Source organism: Psittacula echo (assembly GCF_963264785.1).
Source record: "Psittacula echo genome assembly, chromosome: 7".
Classification (NCBI taxonomy): domain Eukaryota; kingdom Metazoa; phylum Chordata; class Aves; order Psittaciformes; family Psittacidae; genus Psittacula; species Psittacula echo.
Window position 1 is genome coordinate 51,812,972 of NC_137740.1, and position 23,371 is coordinate 51,836,342.

General features: G+C 42.4%; 2 protein-coding genes across 2 annotated transcripts in view; both read right to left on the reverse strand.

The window, feature by feature from the left end:
- Positions 1-596: 596 nt before the first annotated feature.
- On the reverse strand, positions 597-7,627 carry BCL10 (BCL10 immune signaling adaptor). Its single transcript, XM_080623206.1, has 3 exons — positions 7,509-7,627; positions 4,058-4,346; positions 597-2,970 (listed from the first exon to the last, which is right to left on the reverse strand). Exons 1-3 carry the CDS (start codon positions 7,584-7,586, stop codon positions 2,603-2,605), a joined length of 735 nt encoding a protein of 244 aa, XP_080479332.1. The 5' UTR covers positions 7,587-7,627; the 3' UTR covers positions 597-2,602.
- A 7,145-nt stretch (positions 7,628-14,772) lies between these two features.
- The window catches only part of DDAH1 (dimethylarginine dimethylaminohydrolase 1), a gene marked incomplete at both ends in the record, with an annotated part of 51,201 nt that continues 42,602 nt past the window's right edge, over positions 14,773-23,371 (reverse strand). The window contains 2 exons of the mRNA XM_080623615.1: positions 14,773-14,889; positions 15,310-15,453. Of these exons, the coding sequence (XP_080479741.1) occupies positions 14,773-14,889; positions 15,310-15,453 (261 nt within the window). The remainder of the gene's footprint in view (positions 14,890-15,309; positions 15,454-23,371) is intronic.

The window sequence follows — 23,371 nt, forward strand, 5'->3', positions numbered from 1 at the left end:
TCATAGCCTATACTATGATGGTTATTTTGAAAGAAACCCTATACACAGTTTGATGAAAGCTACCACCCAGTAGAGCCTCCACAGTCCCTGCAACATTTGCAGATCCTTTTCAGAATCGTTCTCCTCATCACTCAAATGTTTTCTTTCTCCCCTTCTATTAATAGAACAAATCTTTAAGAATTCAGTCAATATATGCATGGCTGGAAGCAGCACTTCTCACAGCTTCAACAATTGAGGCATTTGAAAAAAGACAAGCAAGACGCTGGTTAGCAATGCTAGTCATGAACCACAGAAAGTGTAGTTAAGCAGCAAGGCCTTAATTTTACACGCATGTTTTCCCTATGCACTGCTCCTGAATGCAGCCCTACAGGCAGGGGCCTTTCACATTAAGGCAGCCTTTGCACCAAAGACAAACTTCTCTAACAAGACAACGAGAACAAAAGCTGCCTGTACACACCAACCCAAACCCACACATCCAGATACTGGCATGAACTGCTCTTACAACATGTGCATGTTGATAATGAGGAGGGCAGACAGGAAAACAGGCAGTTATACAAAAGAATTTATTCCAGAAGTTGTGATAAAAATATTTCCATTTTTTAAAAAGAAAATGGCATGTTAACAACCATTTGGTAAGATAATACATTCATTCAAAGCCCCAGCTTTACAGGCTGCGTGCAGGAGCCATCCCTGCATGGCGCGCTGGTGGTTGGATTTCAGTCTGCAAGGCAGTCTTCACCCCGAGCTAATGCTGTTTCAGTTAAGGCCAAGCTTGCTCACTGTCCTCCACTGACAAGAACTCAAGGAGGGACCCAAACCTGAGCACAGCTCTTCAAGTGGTTACAGTGGGTATTTAGACAAATCAAATTCTAGACATCTCAAGTACATGCAACTACAGTTCAAGTTAATGGGAAAGGGTGATTTAAGCCTTTCCTTAATCTCATGTTAAGAGAGCAAAATTTTGCTTATATATTTAGGCACTTAACTCCCAGAGTACCTTCTGAACCAAGCACTTTTGTTAAAGAGCATTTTTACCATCCACGCAGTCTCATGACTTAGAGGTATAGAAGAAAATCAAGGATTTTTATAAACACTGAGCAGAAGCCCACATCTTTATTGAATGTAAGCTATTCATATACTGAGTATGGAGGGTAGCTGAACATTGCAGTTTATTTTAACCTACTTCCAAAACCAGAGTAAACATTATGAAGAAAAAAAAATAGAGGCTGCACTGGCGTCCTGCAGACGGTCTGTCTCCACGAGAGAACACCACAGCTTAGGAATACCACCTGCGTTTGAATTTGAATAGAATTACACAGCTATAGCCCTGCCTGAGAGCCAAAATAATTTAAAGCCTTAAACAGAAACCTACCCTTTGATATGCTGAAAACATCCCATGACTTTAAAGTGTATTGCAGAACGCAACCGTACCCATTTCCACATATGAGTTTATCTTTGCCAAATAATTTTAAAGTTATTATAGGCCAACTTTGAAACAAGATGACAAGAGTAGAGTGTGAGAGGAATAAAGCATGTTACACTGTGTTAAGAAATGAGAACCTTCCCATGTTGAAATAGTTTAAAATGCATTTGACTCTAAACAATTTGAAATGTAAACCCATCTATCTGCTTTGAAGAGTAGGTATCTGAAGTGCAACATTTCCAAGAGTCCTTCAGGTATGGATATGTTCTTGCTACAGGACTCCTTTACTTACCTACTGGGACAAAACATACAAGCTTTGCTCCTTAATAGCATTATACGATAACATTTTCTTACAGGCCACATGATGCTGTTACAGCAGTTTACATTCCTCTTCCAGTACTAATGAGAATTTATACTTAAAGTGCACGTCAAATCGGAAATCTGTCACTAATACACAAGAATAATATGCTAAGACTTGTGGAAGTGTATTTGCTAACTCAAATCACTGTGATACCGAGTGCCTTTTGATTTACTAGTAGGATAAAGCTGAGACAATTAAAAGACTTCCTGCAAATGTAACTACAGATTTGGGTTTTCAGTTTGGGTTTTGTTTTGCGAATGGAGCTGCACACACCTCCATAGAAGGCAAATGTTTCTCTGTAAGATAAATTTTAATTTAGCACATGAGTTCAAGGTTTTTGGTAAGTAAGCTTAAGCTTTTCGTTCAGGAAGTTATTTTTCAATACTCAATGTCTTTCCTAACCATGTTTCCCAATTCACCTGTCACAAAAACATTAAAAAAAGCATATTTGTTAATTTCTGTAGGAAGAAAAAAAAAACTGCTTACGTTCTGTATCTGCAGCTAACTGAAATATTAAATACACTGGTTAAAAAATAACCCTTTGCTGGTATAATACTAATACCATGATCTTTTGGAAAAAAGCTCCCAGAGAACATTGAATCTAGCAGCTCCAGTCACCAAATTATTAAAAAAAAAATAAAAAAAAAAAAAACAAACCCCAAAACCAAACCAAACCAAAAAATTACTCCTTAAAACCAGTAAATGGATTGCTTCCTCTGATTTTGCTAGTTAACAGTTTGAAAACATTGCTTTAACCTTTACGAGCCATCGCACGGAGTTTCAGAACCATCTGAATGAACAGAAAAAAGTCACTACGTTCACTGTGGCTGAACAGAACGTGATCTTAAAGGCAGAAAGCAATTTTCACTTGAACTACTACACGGCTCTTGCTGCTCTGCCTGGAGATCTGGGGGGAGTGGGGGAGCACCGGGGTCTCCAGGCCCTGGAAGGGTGGCTGAGAAAACAGCACTCTCTGCATTTCCCATCTCTGTGATTGGTAAATTCATTGAATGAAGAGAGACAGCAGACACAAACGCGGCGGTGCTGTAATCTTCTTCCGGGTGATGTATCTGGGTAGATTCTTTGTCTTTTGTTTTATCAAAAAAATTAGATTCATCAGAATATGATCTAGAAAGATTATTTGTTCCTCCGTACAGTGAAGTCATACAGGTGCTGCAGCTTAGACCTATGACAAAAAACAGAGACTGGAGTTAATTACAATGTGGTGCACTTTTAAAACTGTGCTCTGATTTAGTATCAGTAAGGTTGTCAGAGATCAATTGCCTGTAATTTTAACATACAAATCTCTTCACCTCACCTATGACATCCCAATATTATTAACAAATTTAAAACATGCAGGTTATCCAGGATGACCTGAATGATTTCTCTGGATCAGCCGTAACAAAAACACACCATAATTTAAGCTTCATTTTAGGAAGTCACTTTAGACCTTAAACCCATCTTTTGATAGATTTTTCTCACTGTGTTCTTCAAACTTCTAAAAGCTTCAGCTACATGGTTCTACTCCAAAGTGGACTGCATTTAAAAGCTATTTTACCTGAAACTACAGTTAGAATGTACTTCTTCCTTTATTTCTCTTCTGATGGGTGTGGAAGAGGAAGTAAGGGTTTTGGTTTAGAGGGCTTATACTTTATCTGCCTTAAAATATGAGTATATATAGTTACTTCAAGCTTTGTGTGTCAACAAAATCTTTCTGTCTGTTTCAAACAACACCTGCATACACTTAAAGCATCTAATTCTAAGTTCTGGCACTGAAGGCACACAGGGGAATTCCCCTCAGGTTGCATTTGCTGGCTTATCTTCTGATGAGGCACAGAGCTTAACAAAACCAGAGCATCCTGCCACTGCAACAAACGGCTTCAAAAGAAATGCAAGAACCATCTATTTTGAGTTCCTCATAGAAAGCAAAACTGAAATGTGAAGGAAGACATCATAATAACATTCGATAGGTTTTATGGTGTGTTTTTTTTGTTTTGTTTTGTTTTGGTTTTTTTGCAATTTGTTATTTATGATGAGTTCAGATAGTAAAAAGGCAGAGCCAGAACATGTGCACTACGATCTTAAACCCAAACAAACCAGTGATATTTCCAAGACTGTCCCCCCGCAAACATAGAAGGGGGAAAAAAACCCCAAACCAACCAACCAACCCCATCTGTACTAAGAAACATGATCTAAATAACTGTTGGAGATTAATTTTGCAAACCCTCAAAATAAACCTTATGTCTTAGAAAATATTATTATAAACTTCTTACCTTTGAGAGCTTCAAGTTTTTCATTTTTGACCTTCAACACTACATCAGTTATCCTTTGTAACAGGAAGTTTTGTGTTCTTTCCCGTCTGATAGATTCAATCAAAGCATCTAGTCCCTTTGGGTTTTCTGCCAAGTAGTCCAGTAACTTCCCAGTTTTTTTCCTACTGGAAGATCGAGAAGAAATTTCTTCTGTGTCCTCTCTAGTGAGTATTTTCCTTGAACGCAGATAATCAAAGTGTCTCTCAGCTATGATTTTATCACATAGGTAAGGACGCATCCTTTCTAATGCCTGAAAAACAAAACAAACCAGTAGTAGCCAGTCTCTCCATTTATTTAGAAGCCTGTATTTGAAACCTGTATGAGAATCATACAGGTTAACGAAACAATTGTTAAAGCATCCCCTCCTATACTGACCAACTTATTTTTAGTTACCAAAACAAAAATATTCTTCCACCACCTTGTTCAGAGACTGCAGACAAGAACGTCACCAGGATGTAAATTCTACTCATCTTATTTTGAGCTGTACATTAACAAACTTGCTTGATACCAACACTGGAACAGAATTAATGCACGTTCAAAACTCTCTGGTTTCAGTATCTACTATAAAGATAAGAGTCACAAATGACATTTCTGTGCTTAAAAAACAAGCTTGTTTCACAGAATACCACAAAAATCATCAGTTTCTCCTGCCAACATTTTTCACTGTAGAGAATTACACAAGTCAGATACCCACGAGCTGATTATTACCAATGTGAAAATATAAAACAACACCCCCAGTATCACGTGAATAAAAAAACCCCCAAAACCCACAAAAAGCTTGAGCACCAGAAGGAAAAGCACCTTTACATAAAGCCATGCAAAAAGATGGAAAGAAACAAATCTTCTTTCCTGAAGGAAGTATTCAAATAACCTCCTACTTTTTGATATTAGATTCCATAACAGCAGCATTTAAAAATTAACAGTTTTTAAATGACTGCCTTATAGCCATTTACTAGCTCAGTAAATAGAAGCAGAAGAAAAGCTAGATATAGATAAAGACTTACTTTCAGACAAATTATTTCAAACAGCAAAATCCTGCCTGGCATACTGGTGCTAGGGAAAGCACCAATAACTCTTAAAAGAAAAATCTTCCTGTATTGCTCCACTAAGCCTAGCAGAGGTTAAACGTGTTTTTCTAGTTGCTCTTTAGGATCCAACAAATACCAAGCCTGTGGTTCCACAGTTGTTAAAGAAAACATCAGGTGAGCATACATGGAAGATAAAGGAAGACTGCTGGTTGTAGACTATCACCACTAAATTGTAAGCCCAAAAATGAAAGGTGCAGGTCCATGGTGGACCATTTAAGTGCAAGAACTCCCTCCTGCACAGCAGCTTTGTGTTCCCACCCTTTCCCGTGTACTGGTGGATCCAGTCAAGAAACTGAATCTGTGCTTTTTTTACCCTTCCCACAGCCAGATTCATTACCCAATCCACCTGAATGTGCAGTCACACTGGCATTACTGGTGGCTTTGTGTTCCCACCCTTTCCCGTGTACTGGTGGATCCAGTCAAGAAACTGAATCTGTGCTTTTTTTACCCTTCCCACAGCCAGATTCATTACCCAATCCACCTGAATGTGCAGTCACACTGGCATTACTGGTGGCGTAACAACTACAATAAGAGCAGAAGAGTGCAGCAGTACAGCTTGTATCAATTTAGGCAGCTCTGGAAGTGTCCAATTTCAGCAAGCCCATGACTGAATGGTTACCAATGTAAAAGGCAATACAGATTTCTTCAGCTCCCATGGAAATATCATCCTATCACCAGAAAGGTCAGTCAACAAACTACGAAATGCAAGTCAGTCAACGCTTCAACATTAAAAGAACAGAGTTGTCACTGAATAGAAAGACTATTGTGTTCTCACTAACATCTTCTTGTAATGAGTCTTTCACTGTATGAAGTGTGTATGTTCTGAATTCCCCTCTGCACTGTCCTCAAGTCAACAGTTTATGAGGGACAGAAAGAGTAAACAAAACAGAAATGTTAAATGTACTTTGCTCTGTATCGATGATTTTGTATGGCTCACTGCCTCCTTCCCATATAAGACTCCAGCCTTTACAATTCCTCCTCTACACAAGCTTAGCCAGACCAAGTTATCCATGTAAGCCACCTTTCTGAGGTATGCTGTCACAGAATGCACACAGTACTTCTGGTAACGCAGCACTGGTGTTTGAAGTGATGCTACCAGAGGCACATGAACAGCTGTGAAACAGCAAAGTGAGTGTTTACACTGAACCAGCACTTTGTATCATGAAACTGCAACATCTAAAATATGACAGAAGCAGCTCTGAAGCCAGATTCATTGGACTGTATTTTGATGATAAAATTAATGTTATTTACTTTTACAAATGAGGCTTCCATCAAGTTCCAGTTACTTCCAATTACTATGGGATACCCTATAAGATTAAGTATACATGACCTTCTGTGAGATGCAGCTGTGAATTCAGTCACTGACACAGTCAAATATGTATCATGTTCATACATATCATGTTTATATATATGTCTGATTTATCTCGTTCCTATATATGATTTTTTTGGTGTAACTACCAGATGCTAACTATTCCAGTATTACCTTGCGGCTCCACAGAAGCAAGCAGTGACTTGAAAAACATGCCTCACAAATCCATGACAAACCATTTAAAGAAAATTATGTATGGATAAAGCCAGTAAAAAAACTAAACCTGAACTCCAAACATTCTTTATTGTACTTTAAAAAGCACTTAAAACCCCGAATAAGTCAAACATAGGACCCTAAATTTACAGAGAGAAGCATAGCTAGTAATAATTGATAAATTGCCTTTTTATTTCATTATTAAACAATTGCTTTTTGAGGGTGGTTAGCACGTTGCTTGCTTCCCAACACAGATAACTAATTCCAGACTGAATCGGGATGAATTTTTTTCCCAGATTCCGGACATCAGTGAATAAATGTGGAGTGTGGGGTGTGTGCATGATACAGAACAAACAGCCTCACAAAATTATCAATATTGAATCCAAATATTAACGCTTTATGAGACAGACTCTCATTAACACCAAGAGAAGCGTGTGCGTTTGCAGCTGCTGCCCTCCGGACACCACGTCCCTTACCGGCCGCTCTTACTGTGCCCCCGTGCCCATCGCGGCTTACGGGGCCGCCGTGAGGACCAGGCCCCGGCTGTCTCAGCCGCAGGAAGCCGCTGTCCGCCTCCAAACGAGCAGCCCCAGGGCCGCCGCCTCCGGCCATGTTCCACCTCCGGGGAGCGGCGGGGAATCCCGGGCGCCGCAGCTCGGCCCAGCCCGGCCCAGCTGCTGCACTCCCGCCTCCGCGCCGCCCTCCCCCGCTCGGGCTCCCGCTGCCCCCGCCCCGGGCCCTGTCCCACCGCTCCGCGCCCTGGTGCCGGGCACTGCGGCCTCTGGGCGCAGCCACCACTTACATCCTTCTTCACCTCGGCCATCTCGTCCTCCGTCAGCAGCCTCCCCGCAGCACCCGGGCCCAGCCCCGGCACCTCCATAGCGGAACCCTCTACCACCGCTGCGGGAAACCGGTCACAGTCGCGCTTCCGGCCAGAACCCCGCCCCGCGTCCTCCCGCCCACCAATGGGCCGTCAGGGGAGGCACGTAGCCCCGCCCAGCGGCGCGTGCGCGAAAGGGCGGTGTGTCCGCTTCTCGCGGGGGGCTGTGGCGGGCTGGCAACAGCCTGAGCCGAGCGGGGCCGGGGGGAGCCGAGCGCATGAGGCGGGCGGGGTTGCCCCCGTCAAGGGTTCCCTTCCTGTGGGCCAGCCCCACGGTATTGCCTGCTCTTCAGTAAACACATTGGATAGCGAAGGGGCTACGTAGATCTATAAAGTAAAGGACGGCCACCACTGTTCCCCGCTGTTCAAATCTTGCATGGTATTGGTCCTAGAGGATGGTGTAATACTGTCATCACAGCTCGTGAGAAGAGCTTGGTTGGCTTTTCAGAGCAGTGACTGGCTGCAGGATTTCTTCCCCCTCCGCCCTCACTGATCACCCCCTGGCCAGGCAGCCTGTTCTTCCTTTGCAGCAGGGGCCTCCACCTCCGGGCCTCATGTACTTCCATCCCATTCTGCTTCCCGGTCCTTACCCAGGGATCTGGCTCCTGCCTCAGGACCCCCTGACCCGTGTGTGGGCAGCAGTGCTCTGCACCCACAATTACTTAGGGAGGAGGAAGAAAGCTGCCAGGCAGGGAGAAGGGACATCTTGGTTCAATTACAGGTCCAAATCAGGACCTAGGGCCTTGTCCAAACTGAATGGGTATCTACAGCTACCAATGGCAAGTTTTCAACTACAAAGTTACAGCAATTAACCTACAGCTAGTGGATTTTTGGGATGAGGTTGTTGAGAGCATAAGAATGATGCAGAAGACTGTGACTGATGCTTTTTTGGCAAGATGTGCTTACAGTGGAGTGCGAATTTGTACATCCAAGAACAGAAGTCTGTTTGCTGAATTCTACAGCTAAATGTTGCAAAGGGTACTCCTTTTTAAATGATAGCTATACTTCCATTTTTGAAGGTTTTGATATTCTGTTAATGTGGCAAGTTCTATACCATAGCTTTTGTTATTTTTAATTATTGCCATTTAGAAAGAAATTCAAGTAAGTGCCCAGGGAAGTTGTGAATGCTCCATCCCTGGCAGTGTTCAAGGCCAGGTTGGACAGAGCCTTCGGTGGCATGGTTTAGTGTGAGGTGTCCCTGCCCAAGGCAGGGGGTTGGAGCCAGATGATCTTAAGGTCCTTTCCAACCCTAACTATTCTGTGATTCTAAATTGGTACCAGCTCTGTCCTGTAGATATGGGTACAGAAAGAGGCATGTAAACGCAGTAATTTGCTATATTAGTTGCACCAAGCTAAATGTATCCACATTAGATGCAGCACTAATTTAAATATATTAGTATAAAAATCATACTTTTAACCAGTGTAGCTGTGAGGGATGAGGAAAGATTGTGAGGAGACAGGAAGGGTGGCCATGAGGGGTGAAGGGAGATTGTGAGGAGGGAACAGGGGCAGCCATGAGGGAAGATCATGAGGGGACAGGAGGGGTGGCTGTGAGAGGTGAGGGGAGATCATGAGGGGAGAGCAGGGGCAGTCTTGAGGGATGGCCATGATCTGTGAGAGGTAGCAGCTATACAGTGTGGGCCAGTATGAAGGGGCAGATGAGGGGTGGCTGTGACTGGAAATCATGAGGGGCAGCCATGAGGAGAGATCAGTTCGCCCTTGGTGACATGGGTTAGTGGTGGGCTTGACAGTCCTGGGGTAATGGTTGCGCACTATGATCTTAAAGGTCTTTTCCAACCTAGTTTATTCTATGATTCCAAATCAGTACAAAGGCTGCATTTAGATCAGCCCTGACAAAACCTTTCATCGGCCCTGCTTCTCCAGCAAGAAGAGTATTAGATTATGGTTTGTTTAGAGTCCTATTGCTGTCAAAGCTGTACAGTCTGAAAATGATGTCATTCTTTTGCTACAGTACCGTTAATTTAATTTGGGTTTCTTAAAAGGTTGAAGCAACAATAATGAGGCCTTGAACAATCCTGGATTGCCACAAGATGGCACTGGAGGCTCATTAGCACTTCCACACGTGTCCGTGGAGCTTGGAGTAACTGCATTGTCTGCCGAGACCCTTAATCATAATATCATAACCTAATGATATTAGAGCACAAGTGAACAAACACATTAGCCCTACGTGCGCTATTTGTAGCACACAACAAGCAGTACTTAGATATAAAACATGCAACCCTTTGTCATGTTACCACAAAACAATGTCTGAAATGTTGCCACCTCTATTGACATCCTGGGGGAGAAAAGACAAGAGGTACGTGAGTAATTCAACCATAACAGTCATGCCACTAACCCTTTGTAGTTTCACCTTTTGTAACTTACAGTAAATACAGGGACTACAGAGAAAATACCACACTAAGGTAACATCTGTTTAGTTATCTTGGGCAATAATAAAATTGACTCACAGCCATTGTATCTAGGACACATAGGCAATATCCCCTCTCTCTATATATTATTCTTAAATGTAGAGTCTAAAATCATTATTTGTTTTGAACGAGTCAAGAGGTCTTCTAAGAAGCTTAAAGATTTTAGCACTAGTGTCTATAATTGGCTTTATTTCTAGGCATGTAACAAGCTTACACATAAAAAGATGGCATGAAACAGTATTATATTAAATGCATACGCTTTCAGTTTCAAAACAAGAGGCAAAAACTACACAGTGCACAGTACAACTGACACTTTATTCCTTCATGGTGGGGATATATAATACTGAAACTTCAAGAGTCACCAAAAAAAAAAAAAAAAAATCAAAGTGCAAACTTCTATTAGAACAGATTATGGAATGTATTGATGGTTTTGGCACAAAAAGTGGGGGAATATATACTGCAACAAGGTTTTAAGGTTAATGAAATGTAACACTTCTGTGTTCAGTAGTCATATTTGTGCACTGCAGAACAATACAACGTAGAACAGTGACTAACACGATTCACATGCAACTCTATTCAAGTTACATCACACGTCCAGTTAAAACTTCTCTGAAAATACACGTGAGGTCCAACAATACTTTATTCACAATCACTTAACAAATACCATTCTTTAAGCAGTCTTATCTTTTCAGCTTCCTTATTGATAAAAGCAAAAATAGAGAATCTTAAATAGTAAATTATTTTCCTCACACGGTTCCATGTGAATGTTGATGTTGTTTATCAAAGCAATTTGGCTCTGACCTCATTGATATAATATATAAGAAGCTGAATGAAATCAAAAGTCAGTTCATGCCCAGTTTGCTGTGAACAAAGAGCATTCTGTGCACTGACTTTTTGGTTTTAGAACTGGACATAGTGTTGCCTATGAGCTCTGTACCTATCACGTGGAAATCACCAAAAAAAGCGGAGCTTAGCTTCATACAGTGGCATCTATTGAATACCAAATAGGAGTTGTATTAGCATGGAAAAGACAAAAATGCTGAAATGGAAGAATTCAAGTCTACCTTAAAAGGTACAGTATGCATTCACATTTTCATTGCAGAGAGACACACTGTATTCACATTCTGGTGAAGAAACCCATGTATCACAGCTCTCCCTAAACTCTTAGCAAAGACAACACCCATAAAAGATCTATAATGCACACTGTAGCTCTTTCATTTGAACTGAACTAAACTGACTGATCAAAAGAAAAAAAAAAAAAAAACCAAACCAAAACCCCAAAACCAAACCCAGATACCTTTGATGAGTAATTCAAGTCCCATTTCTGAGCTATTAACCACCACAGTAACTTCTGCACTGGCCTGCTCTGTCATACAGCCTGTCAGTTATCATTGAGTGCTTTATGTGGGCAGCTATTAGTGTTCAGTGTCTCATCTCCTTTTTTGGTTTGGGATTTTATTTTATTATTTATGTTAATCAAGGATGATGATTTATATCAGGCATCCGAGAAATGTTCTGGTGACAAGTTGTACAGGATGCCCATTACATGCATATGTACTGCAGCAGAAATATCTTCACAACTGTATTCTTTCTTTGGGCAACAATAAAAATAGTAAACAGCAAGAACAAGAAGCACTTGGCATGATTTTAGTTTTTAGTACCATACTGCAAATACAGAAACTGCAGTGCTCTTAATGTTTTTACTTTATAATGCCAGAAAAGTGTAACACTAAAAGCAGAGAGGTGAGGGCAATCCTACTAAGCAGCTTAGGTAACCTTGGGCATCAGGCTACGATGTAATTCAGAATGTCTATATTAGGAAGCTATGATACCTAATGAGACCAACAGAGAGAAATCTGGTGTGATTTAGAGCACTTAAATTCTGTGCCTGAAGTCAGACAGTTTAAATACAATTTGAAATCAACATCTGAAAGAATTCAGAAATCCCTCAGCCGCTCCCTGGCTTTTTCCGTATACCAAAATGCAGCCTTGAAGGCAAGGAAATCTAAATGGCAATAGGTGAAAGACCAACCTCTCTGTCAATACAGATGTTTCTCATCTCTGAGATCCAGACTCCCCCTCTCCCTCCCATGGGGAGCCAGGGGAATTCTTTATTACCTATTCTATTACTTTCTAGGACAGAAGATAACAACATCCAACACAAATGTTTCTCTTTTCTGGAGTAATCCTCAAGAAGAGGAGTCACCCTTGTCACTCTCTGGATCTATACCTGCTGTTGACAGTCATTCTTCCAGCTCAAAACAAGTCACTTGAAGCCAAAGTGGTCCCCTCAGCTTCTCCCTCCTCTAGGCACCTACACAGGGAGGGAGTGAGTTTAGGGTAGTCCGCTGTGGGTTGAGATACATTGGAGTGAACAGCGAAGAGGGAGGAGTACAGAAAAGGAAGGATAGGATAGAAGTAGGATAACTGAGACAGCAGAAGGCAAAATCACTTGGGGTTAAAAAAGTGCTCATCATGGTATAAACTAAAAATGGGAATCTGAGGAAGAGAGAGACAGATAAAAGGGTGGAAGAAAAAAAACAAAACAAAACAAAAGCACAGCAAAGTCTGAGAGGTAAACTGAATAGAAATCCCATAGCTTAACACGGTCCCAGTGTAGCTGAATGCACTGGCTCCCTAGGGAGAGAAGGGAAGAGGACCGAAGGACATAGAAGGGGATGAGGCCCCAGGAGGTGCATGGAAGGGTCAGGAAGGATTCTGTTCCAGCTTTGTATGACAGCTCCCATGGCTGCATAGGTTTTTAACAGAGTGCAGCTTGTCCCTATAAGGTCACAGTTAAATACTGCAAGGTCAATTTTTGGCACTTTAACATCAAGTAATTCTAAAATGCACTAAGGGAAGGTAAAGAAGAGATTCCCCACTAGACTGTTTACATCACTAGAGCCTGATCACCTGGGTCAGGCATAAATGAGGGTGCTTGGGAAAGGAGAAGAAAAGGAGAAACATTAGGAGAACTCTTTGGAACAGCATGCAGTCATAAAAACAGCACTTGCCCTTTGGCTGGCTAAAGACTTCGTTTTGGACATGCTGTCTTTTCACATACATTATATTGGCTCATCATTCTCTCTCTCTTGTGATATCTGGTGTCATCACAAAACACAGCATACCCACAAAGCATCAGACATATTTGAGCAACTGCCAGGAGGTTTCCTCCTCATTAGACACCAAGATTGAGAGATACACTGAGAAGTACCTACGGATATGAGTACTTGCATTTCCTCCCTTATGACTGCACAGAAAAGCACACAGGTTTCCAAAGGATATCCAAGTGTGTGCTCGGTTTGCTTTCCTGCAGACCGCATTGCCTGAGCCCTCCACGCTCGCTTCCTATGATACCTTAGCAACACACAAGTGGTTCAGGAAAGGTGGAGGAGATATCTAGGAAGCTGATAACATGTTCAGACTATTTGTCAGTCTCTGGAGAATTCCCACCACTGCCTCTGTTTGCGAATTTCTCCATCCTTAGTTTATAAATGATTTAGCAAGAAGCATGTGAATACAATGGTGTACGCTTCACTTTACTGTGGTGAAAATAAAGTATGACTCAGTGGGTAAGACATGTTGTGGAATTTGCTACAAAAAACATATTTGTTTTAACTGAATACCACAGTAAATATTCATGCAATTAAAAAAAATAAGATGGTTATTGTTCCAAGAAAAACTGCCCCAAGGACAGATAAAGTACAAATGCCAATCTTTCAGGAAAAAATAGCTTCCCTTATTCATATGCATAATCCAATAATCATTGTCCTTCAACTCCTTTTATCACCCTTTTCTTTTGAATTTTGCTACTAAGTGCCCTTCAAGAGGAGAAAACAGAGATAGAAATAAAAAAAACAATGAAAGATAATTAAACCCCTTATATTTTAGATTACTTTTTCAGATGTAAGTTTTCCATTAGCATCTCAGTCTTTCATTTTTGTGGTCTGGGTTCTCCCTAGAATCTGGCCCTTTTAAAAACTCCTCTTCCATTCTCACCAAATTGAAAGTCATGGCATTAGCAGCAAACTGGGACCTGAACTCGTGGGATGTATCTGTGTGGCTTCACTACTCTGTTATTCAAGTTTCACAGGCAGACATTGCACTTGAACACTCCCATTGGAGGCAGCTTTTTCCAAAGTTGCTACCTGGCGTCTGAAACAGATTCCAGCCACAACTCTGCCCAGCAGCATTGACATGATATGGCCAAGACAGCGAGCACAGGCCACGGCCCACTGTTCCAGCTAGTGTATGGAAAGCTTCTCTACCACACAAGATACCAAGTTCATGAGCCCACTGAGTTCTCTTCAGTTCCCCCCTGATACCTTGCATCACTGAAAGTAAAGAAGACCAAGGAAGGAATAAAAGCAGCAAGGAAGCAAGAGAAAAAAAGACAGGAGAAGGGAACAGTGTAAAGACAACAGAGGTGCTTGAAATGCTGAGAATTAGTTGGTTTTCATAAAATTTCCACAGATATGTTAAATCACTACAGCTGGGGGTTAGCCACTATAATTGTCTTCTGCTAGCCCATGGGACTAACATGCTTCAGAGTTATGTGCCCCCAACAAACCGTACAGCCACCTTAAATACCATCTGCAAGGACATCATAAAAATACACAAAGCAAAAAATTTGTAAACAAGGGTTAGTAGCACAGTGGTACAGTAGATTGTCAATAAAAACAATAAAAGTGTGGATACAGATTCGTCTACCTTGTGTGTAACATTATTGCAAGTTACAAGGGAGGGACTCTGTAAACTCATAATTCTGGAGATTTGTTAATAAGCACAGAGCAACAGGTAAGTGACCCATCTATTTTCTCCAGTTCCGTGTTGGCTATTGGGATCAGCATGTGGTCCTTCAGTTTTTCAAATACCTGTTCAGGAGAGAAAATGGAACATAAATCATTACACTTTACACCTCTGCTTTCCCTTTTCTCTAAGGATTTACAGAATGAACAGTATTTATCAGCCGGGGCTAAGCCATCTCATCATCTGTAATCAACACTAACATTTACAGTGTACGTGGCGTTCTGGCTATGGGATTCACACACATCCATCCTGCAGTGAAGGGAACTGCTGCTACATCCACTTATGGAGAAAAAGCACCAGGGGCACAGGGGACAAAGTAATTAAATCAGTAGTGGAGATGAGAACAGAGCCCAGGCCTCCCACCTTTTGCCATCTGGTATTTCCATGCCTGGATACAACAGCCCATTCTGGAAAGTACCCGACTTCAATTCCCAACGACTTCCCAGCAAGGCCAGGATGCGGGGGGTCTCCCAGGCACCTCTCACCTTTGCACTCTCTGGGTACTCCTCAGGGGCTCGGTGCAGCAGGACGTGACCTTTGCTGGGAATGTTTAAGTAGATGCAGTTAGCAGCAGCATCATCGGGCACTGTCAACTTGTCATAGCGGTGGTCACTCATCTGTTGCATGGTCTGCCAGAAGACACAAAACACAGCTATTTAGACCAAGCACATCAGCAGCCCTAAACAACTAGGAGAACACAGCCTTCAAAAAATAGCTCACTGTGACTGCTAAGTCAGCCAAGGACCGTTTTACTATGCATCGAGTAAGAAGATCTCTTTTCATCTCTGCCCTTCAAGGAAGAATCTGCTAACCCTAACTGAAATGAGCAGTAGAAAACCTTTGTGAATGGTTCCTGCAAGCAGCAGGATTAAGCAGGGCATGCAGTAAGCATCCTCTGTGGGGTCTTTTCCTCAAGGAATGCACATTAAGCATGCAAAACTCCTGCACACATTGATGGACACTATAGGTACTCAGCACCTTCAAAAAATAAAGCAGCCATCATTCAGTACTTATAAAACTAGCGTGAATTAACACAAACAGGACAGGAACAGTTCCCAGCTTGGATATCAGCCCAATCTTAATTCTTTTCAAGGACCTCCTTTCTGCTTTCCAAGCAGTTACTCTTTCGCTAAGCACCTGTGCTGGGGAGCGAGAAGGCACGTCTCCACTAATCCTCATTCCCAAGGGGACAACACAATAACCTCATAAGAACAGTAGAGCTGGTGGGTTTCAGAGGCTTAGTTTATAAATATAGGGCTCATACACAAATTTGGATCCTGGCTGGAATTCCTGAGACAGAGACTCTCAGCAGATGAGAGGTATAAGGTACCATGTTTTGGATCAGGCTCAGCTTTTTAATATGGATGGGAAAAGTCTTTTCCCCATTGTACCGTTCCAGCTTTACTCCAGCTTTACCCTGACAAAGACTGCGACTAAGACAGAAGTGAACAAAGGTCAAAGTCAGAATTTCAGTCCTACTAAAAGGCTAAGCAAATGCTAGTGTTCCAGTTTCTCTCCTAGACCCGCAATGTCACCACACATATTGCAAAGACGCAAACAGGAAGAAAAGGAGAAAAGGCTTTTTTTTTTTTTTTTTTCCCCCCTCTCTTTTTGGCTTAAAAATACACTAATGTTTTCCTAAAAATAAACTGTTATTCTGTTACCAAAATTTTTCAATTTCCTTCTCAGGGAAACCCCACGGATGTGCAACGCAGAACAGAGAGCAGACTTTAATTTTAGGCACAGCTAAGTTTAGCATTAACCCATTTGAAGGTCATTCATTTGTACTACTTCTCATTCATAAAAAAATACTATATAGAACTGAATTATACTGAGGATCTACAGTATACTGGGAAGCAACAAATCAACTCCAGCCTGCATACACCTACAGTAAGTAATTCCTTTATAGGTCTGGATACATTTTTCATGCTGTAGCCTGAGTCATCCACATCCCACAGAGAACATGAAACTCACAGTGAAGGATGCCAGGCATTCCTGGGGAAGCTTTATCAGATTGTCATTTCTTGTTCCTTCTGAAGTTATGAAACTCTCCTGAGTTCCCAAGGTCACATCTACCTCCATAAAAGGTTAATGTGTTTTTCTGGGGAAAAAGTCCTTGCACCTTTACTTCATCGGATGCGTTTTTATTACTGTGCTTACCGTGGTTGGCTTTCCTATTTAGCATTTTGTTTCAATTACGTTGCCAAGGTGTACTTTATTATGCTTCCCTTAATGCTGCAGACATCTATCAGCAGGGGACATGCCTGCACCCAGTGTGGCTTTTTCTCCCTGGTAATCAGGGCCAGCAGACTCATCCTCTACCTGCAGCTTCTCTTTTCTCCCCTACATAATCTTTTTAAGTCTTGATTAAGGAAACGTATTTACTAAATCTGCACTAAAATACGTGTATCAGTAGAGGAAAAGCCACCCTGCCTGGATCTCCCTCAGCTCCCAAACACTTGAGCTTTCTCCAGTCCCTGTTGGAAACAGAATCCCAATATTGTAAGTTCTCTGTAGGAACAGCTTATTCCTCAGAAATACATTGTGAATCACTGTGAAACATTTCCATATGAAATCATGAATGAATTCTTGAGCAGAAGGGTACAAACACATCTCCCATTCTTTCACTTCCGCAAAATGCTGAAGTGAGAACACCAGCAGCAAGCAGAACTGAAGAACAAGTGACAGGGCTCTAACTGTGCCTCAGGAGCCAACTTTGGGGAGCCTGGGAGAGTGGCAGGGGCACGTTAGGAGGGTTGTTTTCAAGAGTGAAAAGTGCAGAAGTGGTGGCTGAATTATTTCAGAAACAAATGAGGAAAACCATGAGTGGTAAGTTGAGATGAGGCAGCACAGGAGTTTGAGTGCACAGATGCAGGAGTGGGAATGGCGTCTCTGCTAGCTTGAACAACACCGCAAGAAAGCATTATTAGCAACTGGGGGTTTGACAATACAAGATTACCCTCCTCCTTGGTCTTGAGAGGAAAATGTCATTTGCAAGCTTTAATTGCTGTTACAACTATGCCTACATGTTAAAGTACTGTGTTGAGAGAGTACCCAGGCAGTAACACCCCAAGCCTGACCCACAGGCAAGCTCTGGATGCAGCAGAAATACACCAATATGGTGTCATTTTAAAGATCCACGGGGTTTCCTGTATTTCTACTATGTAAAGTCACTGGGCATGTGCACCTGGCCAGATAGGTCTCCAGGGCAGAAAGAAAGATAAAAGCAAGGTCCTTTGATTGCATGTTCTATCAGATACACCCCAAAAATGCATGGTTTTGGGGAAATGACAAGTTTACAAAGACTGTAGCGCTCACACAATGCGCCTGCGGAGTGCTGGCTTTCTGCCCACAAACGCTGTACAACCAGCTACGTGAAAAGCCAGGCATTTCCCGCATGCCTATTTTCTCTGGGAATTTTCTTTTGCCTGAAGAGGGTAATTCTCACTGCGCATTCTCTCAGCCCTTAGTCATGCTTTCCTTGTGTTGAAGTCATTCACATAGCCTAAACTGCCTTTTCTATAGTTTTTTTTAGTGTGTCCTCAGACAACTGAGGTAATGGATAAGCTCAATAATCCTAAATATGAAGCAGCATTATGCATGAAGGAAAAATGCGTGTGCATTTAGGGCCTATTATCACTGACAGAGTTGAGATGACCACATGCACTTTTAAAACAGGCCAAGTCTAGTTACAGATTTTCCCTCTCCATGGGGAAGGACCCTGTCGGAGCCCTGCTGCCACCAAGCATCCACACTGCTGCAGGACAGAGAGCAATCAAACCCACCACACCTGCAATGTGCCTTTATCTCCAACACCCCACAAGCAAACCCAAACATATAGTGAATATTTCTCTGCCAGCATGGCGATGAACACTGCACTTAAAACCACCCATGTCACAGTGACAGAGCTGAACCCAGGACACAGAGGAGCTGAAATGCAGATTTTCAGGGCCTGAGTTTAAGTTTGATTATCCCCTGGCCCCCAACATTTAAAAGAAAAATCAAACCTAAGCCCAAGTCAAACACATGTACCTTTACACCTACAAGATCATTCCCTCACCAGCTTTCAGCTACTCTTTCCTAAATCCTTCAAGTCACAGTATTTTTCAAAGAAAACTATTAACTTAAAAATATTTAAAGTATTCTTTTCATCCAATCCTTTCTCTTTCTTTCCAAGCACATTAAAGTTTGGTCTGTTTTACACAGATGCTTAGGTAGCATTTGTGCCTTGGGTACAGAAAATAGTGCTGGTTACCAAACCTCCCATTTCTTTTAAATGCTTGCAGAACCTGGCAGACCTTCCTCAGTGCTGCATAAATGGGGGTCTTCAGACCCATGTGAGAGGTAATGATATCCCACTTCTGAATCCTAAGATAAAGACTGGAAGTGGCCGAGGTTTGGTATGTGGCTCTCTGGAACCTCAATTCATTAGCTGTCATATAGAGTAATCCTAGCTAGAGCTCGCTTTTGAACCTGTGGCAAGGTAGCTTCAGAGTTCAGACACACACTGTGCAAGGAAGCATTTCTTTTCCTTTTTTTTCTGAACTTGCTCCTTGGCTTTACAGCTGCCCTGCTTCTTGCACTAGAAGAGACAACAAGCAATTGATCCTCGGTTGCCTTTTCCACATCATTCCTTATTTTATAGGCACCTATTATCCCATTAGTTGTTGCTTTTTCAGGTTCTAGTCATAGCTGCCTTAGTCTCCTTAGGCAAGCTGTTCCAGGTATCTATCTTTGTTGCACTTTTCTGAATCCTTCCAGTTCTACTCTACCTATTTTTGGAATGAAGGTACAGTGCATGCCAAGTACACACAACAGCCAACATTCAGATGCACTACAGCTTTAATTAGTGGCATAATGATGTTATTCATTAAAGTTATATGTAACCATTCTATGATTTCATTTTCAGCTGAGCTGGCAATTTCAACAAGCCCAGCATCTTACTTCTGTAGCAATGACAAGTCAGAGCACATTATTTCATATGTGATGTTCACATCATCATTCTCCCTGCCCCTGCTGCACATCACTTTACGCTTATCTACACTGAATTCCATTCATCGTTTTATTGCCCCATCTCTGTCTATTAAGTTCCTTCCTCACTTCTTCATATTTGAAGAAACAATTGGCACTGGAGAAAGAAAGCAGCAGCCTTAGGGTTCAATACAAGAAAGTGCAAGACAGAGTGGGATTGGTAAGCTATGCCACAGTGCTACCTGCCTGGTGGAGGGACTCAGCCTGCCATACAAACCATGCTACTCAACAGCTTCTCAGAGTTCCCATCAAGTGCAACAGTGCCAACAGTGACCATAAACAGTTGGCCAGCCTGACCAGAAGGGACAGAAGAGCAGAGCTGGAAAAGCCAGTGATCTTGCTTGAATGTCAAGATCTATGAGGAGTGTCACCCCCGAAACACAGGCAGGAGAGACAATAGTGGACAAGACAGCCACTTTGAGCAGCATAAATCACAGTAGAATTATCTAAAGCTTGTTGTCAGGTGCTGAAAAGTTACTAGAGACAGAGGATAGGATAGCATAGAGCCTATGGATGCAAACTGCATTTGAGATCTATTTGAAACCAGCAATGCCCCAGCCTGCCGTGGTCAATTTGCTAAGTTTCTTAGCCCATACACAGCCAGAGCATTACTCTAATTTCCATCTACCACCCACACTCTCAGCAGCTGGACTTTGGGCTTTCCTCCCTGCTGCACCCTCTCAGTCATGTTTTCCAGAACACAGAGCTCTTTAAGCAATGTCTCCCACCCTGCTCCTCGTCTTTTCCTGGCGCAGGACACCTTTTGCATCACCGCTGATGTGACCGGTCCCAAGTGCTATTCACGTGCATACCTGTGCTGCTCTGCCCCTCTGAACCACATTATATCATGTCCATGCTGTCACCTGCCTGCCAGCTCTGCCCAAAGAAACCACAAATGGAAACCAAATGGAAACCACAACCTGAGGAGGGGAAAAAGGAAGTGGCTTACATGTGTTGTTGCGTTCAGTCAAGAAGGCGAGAGGACGAACATCCTGTCTTTTGGAACAGGAACCCAGGGAAAGAAGAGTCACAGGAAAAAAAAGCAGCAAAGGAATAGAAACATGAGTCCCCATTTACACAAGTCAAATGACATCTTCTCAATCAGCCTCTGACCCAGCTCCTGTGGCTGACAGCCTTACTGGTGACAACAAATACATATTGAAAGGGATGCTTTCCTTGCCCTTTGAAAAGGAAAATAAACCAAAATAGATTAATCCAACAGCCTCTCTTCTATATATACTTTTGATTCTGTATCTTCCAAAAGACTAATTTCTTCTGCATATATACAACTGAAAAGCGCTGACACTCAAAGTGTATTTATTATAACATCTGACTTTTAATCAAAAGAACTTCTAATTAAAAGAAAACCACAACTAGTTGCCTTTTTAAAGTAGCAAGTCATCTGGTACTCAGTGAAGACTGTGTCCTCTGAGGTGCTGTACAGTCCTGATTAATCAAGTAATGGAAAACCAGAAGGAGCTAAAAGGAAAATGCACAGGATTTCTATATTTTCCTATTGTAATGCTGAGAACAGCAATTTCACGTTTTTTAAATTTGGGTGCAAGTTATCAATTGTTCTCTGGATTTCACTACCCCTTCTTTGTTGCTGCATTACAGGAAAGTCATCAGTCATCTGCACTTGCTGCTAATTCCCTACCTGATGTCATCCTCTTTAGGTTATTAATATTAGTAATCATTTCCACAGCAACCCATTGTGATATCGTAAACAGAGGATTATGACTTCATGTGGGGAATAAGCAGAGGCACAAATGATGAATTTTTAAGGAAGAAGAGACAATGTCTTCACGTAAACTCGTGCATTACTAGAAAAGACAGACACTATGCAGACAATAGGAAGAGCAGATTTAGCTGAGCCTTTCAATGCTGCCTGGAGGTACAGGCTGCTTTCTAAGAACACCAGACAGTTGAAGTTTTCCCTTCGGTGCCCCTTCTGGAGGCAGTTCCGTGGCAAAGCTGGGAACCCCTCAGCTTTATGCAGGCACTATAACCCTGCTCTCATGCAGGGGAACAGTACTTGGCTTTTTAAAGCTGGCACACTGCAGAGACTTCAGTCATAGAAAATGGAACAAGAACAAAAGGCATTTAATCACAGAAATGGGGGCAACTGCCAATGCTAGAACAACTCCTAGCACCCAAGTCTTTAAAAGCACTGCTCTGATCAGAGCTTTGGATACAGACCAAGGGTCTAGTGGCTCAAAAGAGACTCCCTTCTATTTTATCCTTATGATGTGGTTTCTATAAACCTCCCCTGACCTCTGTCAGAACAGCTGCATCTGCAATAGCATCCTTCAGGGAATAATTTAGGGGATGAATGAACAGCTCCACTCCCAATAGAAGATATTGAATGGGAGAGTTAAGAACAAGGCAGTCCAACCTTTTATCAAAAGCGGATGGAGGGGGTGGGTGTATTCACTGAAGTCATGGTACTGCACTACTGCACATATTCCAATACACTGCTGTCCACAATGAAATCCCATTGACTAATGAGGTCAGAGCCTGGGTTACAAAGGTCAAGCTCGGAAGTGCAAATGTCACCACTGCTCCAGAGGACATGAGTGGTTGCAAGCTTAGCTGCATTACCTGCTGTGCCTTGAACTTGCGTGGCAATGCAACTCTGCCCTGACATCTGCCACAGCCATGCTGCCTCTGCAATCAGCATGCGTTCTTCTGAAACCCCAGACATTTCAAATGCAACTCCATTATCCCAGATCCCAGAGGGAATACCGCAGACACAGCTGGCCACAGGGATTAGGCTCAGGCCATATGGTGGGATGAGTGCTCTCCTCGTTGCAGCCCTCACTCCTAGGCACCATGCTGGATTTCCTACCTTCCTCCCAGGCCCTCTGCTCCTTTCTGAGATCCATCAGCAAATACCACGCATCTGGCATTACCCCAGAGAAATGGGCTCACACCAAGACTTTCTCTACCAGTCCCCACGGAAAGACCCTGTTGTTAGTGCTTTGGAAAGTGCCCAACATTAGAGCCGATCCAAAGGACAACATAATTTCCCAATGGGTGAGAATACAACTTCATTAGCAGCCACTTGCTACAAATACAATATGTACTGCTTGCAACGTAATGGTTGAGTTTGCCAAAGCTGGGAACCTGTGTAGCCCTCAGATCCTTTGGGACTGTTATCAAGCTATCCAAAGGGTGACATAGAGTGGTCTGAACATAGACAAAGCTGTGCAAACCAAGGACTGTGTCCACCATCATCTGCTTCTGTCCAAATCTTCACTCGTCACAGAAAGTAGAGGGGATTTGTGCTCTGTTCAACCAACACAGACACCAAAGGACAGAAACATGGCTTTTCAGGATTTAGCATAGAGGAAGTACAGCAATAGATGCTGTGTCACAGTTCCCATTGTCGTCTTGTCTAGCACTTGCCTTTGCTGCTGGAACCTGAACTGGATTACATCCCGGGCCAGTTCCTGCTCTTCTGTTGTCACAGCAAGACCCCAGGGCTGCGTCCTTCATTGTGGTAAGAGCTGTGCA

Excerpts from the sequence above, each read along its gene's own strand:
- BCL10 (XM_080623206.1), bottom strand. The coding sequence starts at position 7,586 with ATGGAGGTGCCGGGGCTGGGCCCGGGTGCTGCGGGGAGGCTGCTGACG. Across the intron at positions 4,347-7,508 it reads TGGCCGAGGTGAAGAAGGAT|GCATTAGAAAGGATGCGTCC; the intron begins GTAAGTGGTGGC and ends TTTGTTTTTCAG. Across the intron at positions 2,971-4,057 it reads AAAACTTGAAGCTCTCAAAG|GTCTAAGCTGCAGCACCTGT; the intron begins GTAAGAAGTTTA and ends TTTTTGTCATAG.